At 46.2% G+C, this 11,565-nt stretch overlaps 1 protein-coding gene across 1 annotated transcript in view; it reads right to left on the bottom strand.

Moving 5' to 3' along the window:
* PTH1R (parathyroid hormone 1 receptor) overlaps nucleotides 1–11,565 on the bottom strand; it is a 130,947-nt gene that overhangs the window by 50,998 nt on the left and 68,384 nt on the right. Inside the window, exon 2 of the mRNA XM_026089796.1 lies at nucleotides 6,542–6,647. Coding sequence (XP_025945581.1) covers nucleotides 6,542–6,647 — 106 coding nt within the window. The remainder of the gene's footprint in view (nucleotides 1–6,541; nucleotides 6,648–11,565) is intronic.

Raw genomic sequence — 11,565 nt, forward strand, 5'->3', positions numbered from 1 at the left:
AACAGCAGAGACCAGCCCAAAATGAAGGCTCCTCGCTCTTCCAGRCTACCTCGCGTCTCATTTCTCTGAAATTCTGATTTTCCTTGGTGCCTGCTAATACACATTAATCTAAATGAATATTAGACTGGAAAAAAGTAAGTCAGCATGCTAAACTGGGGGGGGAGATCAATGAATCTAAGACAAATCAATGCTCTCAATAAACTGAATGGGATTCTGCCAGTTTGTACCAGGCAAAGAGCTGGTCCTTGAAGTGCACTCAATGATGAAATGGGGAAAAGAGGGGGAGAACCCACTGCAAGAAATTTCAAATGCGTTTTCCTCATTTCGAAACAGAACCGGAGGCTTTAAAGATGTGATGATGAAAGTTTTGGGTTTCAGTCAAGTGGGGTTTGTCCAAACCTTTTCATCAGCTTCTGTCCACCTGGACTCAAATTCGTGGAGCCTCACCTTGAATTCCAGGACAAAAGGAAATGTGGTTTGTGGTCTGGGACCTGGCTGAATAGTAAGGAGATGAGAATCCAAATCTTGGCTCTGCCACAGACTCTCCTTTGAGATTGGAGTTGAGGCGTTGAATATCCCTGTGCGTCAGCTTTCGAGAATGAGCCCTACCGAGCCTTCATGCCAGGTTACGTGATATTTCTTTCTATCTAAAAARAAGTCAGGAAAATCAAGGTGTCCCAAGTTCCCTCACTGCTTCTGAAAACACAGATCATTGACTATTACGGAGTGGAGTAAATCATAACACTATGCTGCAATCACACCCAGACAGAGGCAGGATCCAAACAGCCCTCTGCCAGGTGGTATTTGGCAACTTCAGTTGAAGGGACATAGGAAGGCATCAAGAATGATCGCACGACAGACCTGACAGCACTGAGTGGATGTATATATCCCTTGATGTGGAGCTGGATGGAAGCAAGGAGATAAAGCAATGGGGGAGAGGTCAGCTGGAGTTTCCACCAGCAGTTTAGGTTCAATGCAGTACTGCTTACATCAACAGCTTTCTCTCCTAGTACTGCTCCTTTCCCTCTGATGTCCCTGGTGTTTGTGTGGCTGCATGACGAACGCAGATCATGCATGTGACTGCAGATCAGGGAGCAGACAGAGCTGAAAAACAAAACTCCTCCAGAAGGACTATCAGGTGGATCAGATCTCCCATTTGGTTTGCCATTTGTCCCTGTCCATATTTGCATGCAGAGGGGAATCTGCAATAGCAAATGAAGTGGTGCTTTCTCTGCATGCACACAGGTCCTTAGCATCTCTGTCACCATGATCTAAATCTGCTCATCCCTTGCTAGACAAGTTGTCTCATCAAGGACATACGCTTGTGCTGAAATCGCCTGTTCCCCTTGCTGTAGAGATGCCCTGTAGGACCAGTTCCAGACAGGACATGCAGTTAGGAGCCTATGGAACTCCATCTTCTCCTTGTCTAAGAGATGAGATCTTACTGCTGCCCCACAGACCTTCTAACTAGAAGTCACTTAGCTGCCTCTGAGCTGGCAGAAAATAGCAGTGCTTCATCCAGTCTGGTTCAAATCTGGATATGAAATTGAAGTGCTGAGGAGGGCACGTTTGCAGGAAGAGATACTGGGAAAGTTCCTTGGAGAACTGGAGCCTGTCTGCAGAGGTGCGTGCCCCTCTTCCCCATGGCTTAGAGAACCACAAGAGGGAAGCATCCATATATGTCCATGGCAACGGGCGCATCTCTCGAAGTCCTCTTCTGGGTCCATTCCACGAGCTTTAACATTGAATGCTCAGGACTGCAGGACTAAACCCCACAGCAGAGATGTGTAAGCCAGCCATCAGGCTGCAAAGCAGCCTTTGCTTGTCACGGAGCTTGCATAAGTATCCACTGCAAAGCAGATTTATGACAGCCATGGGGTTGAAGGCCTCCTTTCCTGCAATCTCTGGGGGTAAGAGTTTCCCTGGAGACATGGAAGTCCCAAGTCCAAAACCAGTTGCCGTTGATTCAGGCCAGGGATTTTAAGCAGGATGGCTCTCCTCTCCATCCTATAACCACTGGACTACCCAGCATTTGCTGCTGGGATGTCCCCACAGTTAGAGCTGCTCTGTGCTAAAAGGATTGCTACAGAGGTCACAGAGTGATACTGGCCCTACAAGCAGGTCATAAGTTGAGCAGTTGAGATCCAGTTCTTGCTCCAGTGCCTTTTTCAATGCTTTCAGACAAAGTGAAGCAGAACTAATGGAAGAGATTTCAATCTCCTTTTTCAGGGCTAATCACAGAATCATAGAGATTCTGGCTGGCAGGGACCTCTGGACATCTCTTGTACAGACTTCCACTCAAAGCCAGCACCAGATAGGGTCAGTCATGGCTTTGTCTAGACAAGTCTTGAAAACTTCTACAGATGGAAATCCCACCACCTGTCCAGGTAACCTATTTCAGTGCTGCGCTACCCTCCTAGTGAACAGTAATCAAGTCATACTTCTGCCTAAGTGATAAGTGGTTCATCTATATAGCAATCCTAGGCTCAATCTGTGATCAATGGCTGGAGACAGGTGGGAGGCAGATGTCACCCCAGAAGGTGTCCTTCTCTGTCCACTGACTCTAGAAGGAGTCCAGATGTTTGAACTCTAAATTTTAGATGACTGAGTGTGGGTGAAAAGACTCCTATCCATAAGTATTTCAAAAATCCCATTTGGGTTTTAAAGAGTGTCTCAAATGATACAGGATGCATAAACATTGCATATGGGCTATAGGATCTGATTGTATATAGGAACTGCTGTTTTTGCCATAGTAGCGCAGCTGCTTCTGGCATTTAGGAAAGGAGAAGTGTAACCATCCACAGCAACACCATCCACTGGCATAAATAACAGCAAAAAAGGCAGGAACGCTGCATATACTCAAAAGCACAGGAGGATTTGCAGGGGCCAGATGCAATCATTCTAGCTGAAACCTAGTCAGCTCATCAGTAATMCACCTCTCCCTCACAACCCCATCACCAACACCATGACTTCCTCAGCTCAAATTCATAACGCCCCCAGATAGCCCCAGCTTTTGCTTTATGGGTCAATTCTTCAGCTGAAGCTCACTGAGCCACTGTCACTTACGTCAGCTGAAACTGTACCCCCCAACCCCCAAACTCATTTGCAAGGCAGATCGTTTGGCCTCGCAGTCCTCTGGGATGCCAAGGAGGAGTGCTGCTTTATTACACACCACAGGCAGATTGTGCAAACTTTCCACGGTTTCATAGATGAATCTCATGGCTATCTACTGACCACGTGGGTACAATTTCTCCCATTTACAAGACTTCCAGAAACTAAATGTAACACAGGTAAAATGAACCAGGACTATGCTGCCTCCTGTATTGCACATGTTGAGCCTAGATAGATTTGTTTCTTTTTGTGGTCATCTGTGATTTTTTTTTTAAGAGGTTAAGAGTGCCTGTTCTCTTTGGCCCTTTGAATACCAAACGGCTCGATAAATCATTCCAGGCCAAGGGGTGCTCTGCTCCCTACGATCTGCAAACATGCCTCTCAGCTAAGCTTGCCCCAATTCAAAGATAAAAGTCAGTCCTTGGCTTCTCCATCRGAAGCAGCCTTGGGAGTGGAGCCCATTCATCACACTGATGAAAAGCAATGAAAAACCAAAGGCATGGACCCAGCATCCAGCCTGGCCTTCAGGAGGTGCTGGGAGCTGTCAGGGCAGGAAGGAGTGTGACTGGCTGCCCTGTGGGAGATCTTGCAAGGGGACAGGGCCCTTCATGTGTCTGATATGGAGACCATCCATTTGCATTGCTGACACGTAGACTCTGGAATACCCCTTGTATAGAAATAGTGCCACATAGCTGCCATGGGCTGGCATTATCGTCAAACAGAGGGTCAGATGGGCATGGGCACAGCTTTCTGCCTGCCTACAGCACCACTCTYGGATTATGCTTCCAGGTCTTGTGGAGCCAAAATGCAAACACATTGTGAGAGACAAACTCTGCCCCACACTGCTGAAAATCCAAAGATAAGGTAGAGAGGAAACCCGGAGGTGCGGTAATGCAACCCAAATCCTCTCAGGTAGTTAGAAGAGACAGTTCTCCTGCCACCCACATTGGTGCTCTTCAGAAATGCTCCATGCAGGATCACAGGAGACTGCCTGAAGGTTTAGGGTGGCCACCCAGGATTCATGTTGTCCAAATCAGGGTCATTGTGCTCGCATAAATCTGTCTGCAAGTGGGTGCTGGTGCTTCTTATGAACAGAAAAATGTGTTGCCTTTCCCAGGCCTTTTCTTCTGGTACTTCAGTGAGGGAACAGGCAGTGGGGTTAGGTCCTCCATCTGGCGGAGAAGGGCACAGCCCTATGTGCCCTCGGGCGATTAGCACAAATAGAAACCAGGCCCCAGTTTCCATATCATCAAAGGAGGAACAGACTTAAACACTTTTTAACCCTGGGTTCTGAAGCCTGTGCACAGAGACTAAGCTTATGAGCCTTAGCCAAGCAATTAATTGCATTAAAGCTAACGCAGTGCAGATCACGGCCTTTTGTTCTGTCGCCCCTCACCTCACAAGAGCATCTAAAACCATCCATCTCCTCAGGCTCCTAGAGCATAAGGGAATGGGCATACCACAAAATGGGAATTCAGTTAGCCTGTTCACAAATCAGCTCTTGGCTTTGTCATGTCATGTGCCGAAGGGTACGTCTGTAGCCTTAAATCTCTGGATGGAGGCTCTTTTGCAAGGTGGGAAGATCTTTTCTAGACTGCAAAGTCTGCAGGCATCAACTCTTTCACAGATTAGAGACACTCTGACAACTTACTGCCTTGTTTGTGATGTGCTAGTATGAATTGCCTGGGGGTCGTAGAGTTGGTGTCACTGGAGGTTCTTTAAGAACATTTTAAGAATATGTTTCTTGGAGAAAGTTTGGTTAAGATCCATTCTGCCTTTAGATTAGGGGATCTCTTGTTGATTAATTTGATCTAACTACCTATTGCTAATGATTCCTTTGATTCTTTAAAGCCTTGAATATACTGCTGTGGGTACCAACATCAAGATAATAATGATTCCTCCTTTTGGCTGTACTATCTGGGCTTGAACAGACATTTGATATAGGGGATGGAGCAGGCAGTCTGAATTTTATTGCCCAAGCAGCTCTGAAGAGTGTTTTCCAGAGCCAGGAGTCAGCATTGGTCCCTGAGATATCTGAGTGATAATGAATTTAGATTCCTTTTTGTGCAGTCAATGGAAGCACTAATGCTGGCCTTGTAGTTGCTGAAACAGATCTCAAAACAGGACCAAGAGGACGTTTGCAAAGCCCTGTGGTTTGGTTCCTTTGCTCTGCTAAACTGACTGTGGTGAAGAGTCCAGCATCTGCTCACTTTTTCCTATGCAGTCACTGTCTCCCCAGCCCTATCAACACCACTGCTGATAGCCAGATACAGATCAATACTAAATACTGATGGTCTCCTAGAGAAGGGCTAGAAAATAGGGTATGAGAGCAAGACCAGCTGGTTGATATCACCAAATCCCAAAGTAGGCAGGTGGTCTAAAGTACAACAGAAGGACATGCCTTTGCACATGTGTTTTTTAATGAGGTGTTAATTGAACTTTGGGTGAACAGGACAAAGAAGCACAGAGGATGTGGCTTGAGGTTTTGGCTGATGTAAAGCTGCAGTCTTGGAAGAAAATGAAAGCTGGGTTTTTATGGTCCCTTGCTGTAATCCTCAACAGTAGAGAGACACCAGGTGGGCAGGCATCTCTGCTCCAAAATCACATCTGGCTTTGGGGAGCTTTCTCTTGGGTGGTGATGTGGTATCCAGGTGCTCTAGGCAGTGATAGCTGTGGGAAGGGGGATCACTGAGATGTAAGGGTGAAGATGGGAGTCAGTCTGGCTTGTTCCCTCCTCTCAGGCAAAAGAAGGAGAGAGGGTAGGACGCCCACCCAGGACTCGTTGGGTCGGTGCAGGATGCCTGAGCTTACAGCCCCAGTACCAGTAATTAACAGCTGTGAAACTGATGRAGGAAACTGAGGAGAGATGATTACTTTGCTGTCCACATAAGAGAGCTTTCTCCTCTTCTCCCCCCACTCTCACATCTGGTAATGATTTAGCAGCTCAAAATAGAAAGGAAGTGGAAGAGAGGGACTAAACCAAGTTCTGACCCATTCAAGGAGAATAGATAGGGAGTATATTAGAGGGAAACACAGGAGGGGTGCTGGAGGGTTACTTTGTCTCCCATACCATCACTGTCTATCTGAAAAGGATCTTGGGGAGAACAGATGGTTGATAGCATCTCCCATGCATTGTCTGGGCATTGGGTATAGGACTGTAAGCCCATGATCATGACTGTTGTATCCTCTTGACCCCCTGAATGAGGTATCTGGAGTTTTGGAGSAGCAAAAAGAGGCTGTGACAACGTTGCTTTTCAGCACCTTGTGCTGTAAGGTCTTACTAATAGCCTAACCTGAAATACCAGTCCCTTGGTCCCTCGCATGCTCTGAGTACTAGACTAAGAAGAAGGACTGGGGTTGAGCAGAGGGGGACCCAGCTCTGCCTTCCCAGCCCCAGCCATGCCATCTAGGTTGCTGTAGGAACACTCACCATGCACCTTGGGCACCTTGGCTTTCAGATGTCGTTCGCACTTGGCCTTGGCTTTTAGCAGTAGGAAGATCTGCTCCTCTTTGGTGATGACATCATCAGCATCCACCTGTRGTGATGAGGAGAAATGAGGTTAAAYCTCAGYRTGGGAAGTGTAGCAGGACACAAACTTCTTAGATAATTCCTTCCATTAGCAGTTTTGTCCATCRGCCTTGCTCTGTGTATTTCAGTGTGCTCAGCAATTAGTGTCCAAGCARTACCCCTTCCAAGATGTCACATGGAAACATCTGTGTATATGATAGAGGAAGGGTGCAATGCAATTGCTCACATCACAAATACATGCAGGCACACAGGAAGGGAGAGATTTCTAGAGCAGCATTGCAAGATTGCAGCTTGGAGGGATGAAGCTATTATTCAACAAAGTGGGGGGGAATATTGGTACAGTCTAAAAACTGGTCCCGTTGGGACATAGAAACATAGATAAACATAGCAGTTGGGGAAGGGCAGAGCAATGCTGTGTCTCCTGACACCCACCTTGTCCTCTTGGAAAATACTGYCAGGGGTTAGAAGTACCAAGGTCTCCTCTCCCTTTAAGAATCTCAYCCTGCCATCATTAATGCAGTGTTATTTCCAGTTCCTCATGCAGGTCCTCAGCCACATGGCATGAAGCTCTATCAGCATCCCATCTACATTTGAGAACATAGATGGGGCTGCCAGAGGCAGGGCTATGTCCTGACTGCATCTGCCCCCCAGAGTCTGAGGGCTCAGGAAARGGAGGCTGCAAACATCAAACCAGGAGGATTAGGTTCCTCCTCCCATGTGTGCTAGGCATAAGGTCTCCAGAGGACAAGGGAAAAGAGGAGTGGGGACAGGGTTRTGCAGGGGAGCAGTCTTGGGGTGGAAATAACACGGGTTATTTTCATACTCCAGGTTTGAGTTTGCCTTCCTCTACACACACAGACAACAGTGCAAATGTGAGGTGAGAAAAAGCAAAAATCTTTCTGCTATTTAGCTGAACTCCTGTGCCACAGTGTCCCAGCAGGCTGCAATCCCCCAGAACCTGCTTTGCCCTCCTCCATTTGATGCTTGCTGATATGTGATGATAAAAGGCCCCCAGAGACACTTCCTGGCCACAAAACCCCCCCACCATTTTACTTCACAAAGTTGGTACATTCCTGTTAGCACTGCTGGCATTGGGAAGCTGGGGGTAAAACCGAGAGGAAGACTCGTTCTATAAATACTTTGGTTCTTATACTGGACAGACCTTTGATCCTGAGCAGTATAGCTGTTCATACTTTCTGATGTGCCTCTCAGGTACTTGGCTTGTGCATCCTGCTCAGATATTCAGGGCCAGTCCCACTTGCCAGATAAGGTTTGAAAGTAGGAGGCACTTTCCTCCAGGTCAGTTTGGCAGGAATGGGTGGAAATTTCACCATACCTATCCCAGCTACACTGAAATCACACTGCCTTTGTCCTCTCATGCTTTTTTTCTAAAAGCACATTATACTTAACCTTTTCCTATAGCCTGTACGTTCATTTTCTGCCCCAGATTTGAATGGGTGATGCAGCTCCTACCCTCTAGGGGCTTTGTGATTTGCAGCGTAGAAGGGCATGAGGAATAGATGTGGAGCTTTCTGCACTACATCCATCTGCCAGCAAGCCTCTTAGTGTTTGATGCTTGCAGGWTCTGACAACCCTAGTGAAACCTAAGAGGTTTAAGTCCTTCATTGCTATTTTGCCACTCATGGCAGAAGAGTCTCTGGGCTAGGAAGAATTTTCGTTCATTGAATAACACCAAAGCTAGTTTCAAAGCACAGAAGAGCCATATGCCGTGCCTCAAAGAGCTCTTGAATTCAGGTTGYTGATTGAGGCACCAGGCTGAAAGAATTAGGTGGTGTTTTAACCTGGCTTAAATCATTGCTGCTCTCATTGCCTCTGTTTCGCTAATATTTGGCTGATTAGTCAGACTGTAAATACAATGAGAGCAGAGGCTGCCTTTCTCTAGATTTGTACAGCACTTAGTACTCACTTATAATAGTGTAATGTAAGAAAGATGGGCTCCAGTGCTCTTTTATAGAAAACAGCATCCTTTTTTTACTTATATTGACTGTGCTGGTGAGTCTAGCCACAGTTAATTTGTCATGCAAAATCTAGGGCAGCACACCACATCTGGATAGTAGGAGCTGGACTAAACATCAGTGTATAGCACAGGCAGGCAAAGGAAAAGAATAGAAAAATCTGTGAAGCCAGCAGTGACCTTAACATGAGAAGGAAACCTGTAGATAGGTTGTAGAGCCTGCCTCCAGAGGGGACTGCTTGTCTGCATCCCTCTGAAGCATGGACTAAAGGAGGGTAGTGACATTTCATTGTACTTATAAAACACTGCTATTTGGAATTAAGGTGCCTTTGCTCATTATAACAATTCACTTCGGAAAGCAAGTGAGACGAATCAACTGAAGGCCAATCAGTTTTTGAGTAAGAGTTACTACAAATGACATAATGAGTGTTAATGAAATCCAACTTAGAAGTAAATTCAGATTAAATTTCCCATGTGTTCCTATGGAGAGAAACAGTRGATGTTTGAGCAGCTGATGTGCTAATAGACACACAGACGGATAGCTAGATCTGATAAGGGTGTTCTGAGTAAAACAGAAGTTAGTTTTTCTTGCCCCTGGAAGAAATCCACACTAAAATCCTCCTTCAGAAGTGGGAGATGGTTTCAAAACCGCGTTAACGTTAATGCAAAATAAAGTCATCCCTTTCCAGATGTTTGGCCAGTCCACATTTAAGGCAACATCCAACATTTCAACTCTTTCATTGGAAACATAAAACTCTGGGGTCAGATCCTGCTGTCATTTATAGCCGCACAAATCCTGAGTGATTCTACCAAAGCTGGAGGAGTTAGTGTGGATTTATATTGGCCAAATGGAGCAGAATCTGACCTCAGGCATTTCAAACGATTCATCCCTGGTGTGCTGCTTCGTCCGGCTCCTTTGGCCGTGCTCTGAAAGGGGGCAGCGAGAGACAGCTCCTGGCCAGCAGGATGTATGGTCTCCTGGCCAGGCACAGAAAAGAAGCTTTATTTTCCAGAAGGGGAGCTAAGGCACTGAGCACTGTGCCCAGAGCTGGGCAAGATGGCTGAGGAAGAGCTCTGAAATGAACCCAGAATTTCTGCTTTCCTGAACCAGTCTTAAACTTCCAAAGCTGTCAGATCCTTAAAAAGTCTCCCCATTCTCTCCCCTCTCCCTCAAAAACTGGTATAAATATTGAGAGACATTATTAGGCCATGTTTTTCTGTGTTTCTCCTTGGTCAAGGAGGCCGAAACATATATAAAACCATACATATGAATAAGCACAGAGATTCTCATGCAGTCCCATGACTTGAATAAGACACCTATTCTCAAGAGACTTATGGGAAAATTACACAGACTAGCACTGCTGCTTCCTTATTGCTGAATCCCCTTAAAAAGCAAMACTGAAGTTGTTCCAGGACAGCCTAATTTGATCTAATTGCAGGTGGCTCTGAACCTGTTTTCCCCTCTGATCTGGACTGCACATTCCCATGCGTCCACACCTTTTACCTCCAGCCCTTGTCAAACCCTTTGCTGAGACACTTTAGGTGTCTGCCTGGCTGAAAGTTCACCAGGGACAAGGGAGCAAACAGCTTCTGCTGTATCAGGGCACCAAAACGACTCAGCCTTGGGTTGAAAGGCTGGTATGTGGGATGGGGCAGAAACCCACAGCTGGAAACTGGACAAAGCAGCTGTGGCACCTGCCAGCTGTTAGAGCACATTTAACTGTTCAATTCCACTTGGGCTTGTGTGTCTAATTTTCATGCTCTGGATCTTTTGTTCTTGAGACAATGCTGCAGTACTCATCTTTCCAGCCTAGCTGTCAAAGTTTGAAAGAAAGCAATAGGAGCATTTTCTTTGCAACATAGGTGCATTAGATATATTTGGATCAGGTTTGGCAAAACTTCCTCTTTGACAAGCAATCTTGATACCTGATCCAAAAATACCATGGAATGGCCTTGCTAAAACCATTAGCAGATACTTATGCCAAATTTTTTGAATGTGAATATTCCTAGGCAACTAAATAAGTGGCTTTATTTTCAGAAGTGCTGAGGTACGGGCTGCAGAAGTTCTTAACAAGTGGGAGCTGCTGCTGACAAAGCAGTCACTTGTCTGGAGCGGATTTGGGTCCCTGAGGTTGGGAGAAATACAAGGCTGGAGGTATGGGTATGAGAGGGGTCTGTAAAATACTGAACGGTGCAGAGAAAGAGAAAGGGGAATAATTATTCACAATTTTGCAAAATTTGAGTCCTGTGAGGCACATGATGAAGAGAATGATCTAAAAGAAACAGAAGGATGCTGCATATAGGCAAATTGCAACCGTGCACTCAAAGCAAGAGTAGACAAATTTGCAGGGGACAAATCCATCAGTGGCTGATAAACACTGTAGCCTGGATGCAAATTCTGGTGCAGGAAGGTCTTAAACTGTTGATCACCAAAAGCTAGAATGTAATAACCAGTCTATAAGAGCTGTTTCTTTCTCTAAATATCCTTAGTTGGCAGCTCCTGGGCACGGTCTGTTGGAATAGATGGACAAAAAGGAGATCTACAAATGGACATTGGAATGGATGGGCAAGAAGGAGGACCCAGGAAACTACAGGCCAGTCAGCCTCACCTCCATCCTGGAAAGGTGATGGAGCAGCTCATCCTGGAGGCCGTCTCCAAGCATGTGGAGGACAAGAAGGTGATCAGGAATAGTCAGCATGGCTTCACCAAGGGGAAATCATGCTTAGCCAACCTGATAGCCTTCTATGATGGGATGACTGTCTGGGAAGATGAGGGGAGAGCAGTGGATGTTGTCTACCTTGACTTCAGCAAGGCTTTTGACACTRTCTCCCRYRRYATCCTCATAGACAAGCTCAGGAAGTGTGGGTTAGATGAGTGGACAGTGAGGTGGATTGAGAACTGGCTGAATGGCAGAGCTCAGAGGGTTGTGATCAGCGGTGCAGAGTCTAG

This window comes from Apteryx rowi, unplaced genomic scaffold (assembly GCF_003343035.1).
Source record: "Apteryx rowi isolate R43461 unplaced genomic scaffold, aptRow1 scaffold_83, whole genome shotgun sequence".
In the NCBI taxonomy this organism is placed as follows: Eukaryota; Metazoa; Chordata; class Aves; order Apterygiformes; family Apterygidae; genus Apteryx; species Apteryx rowi.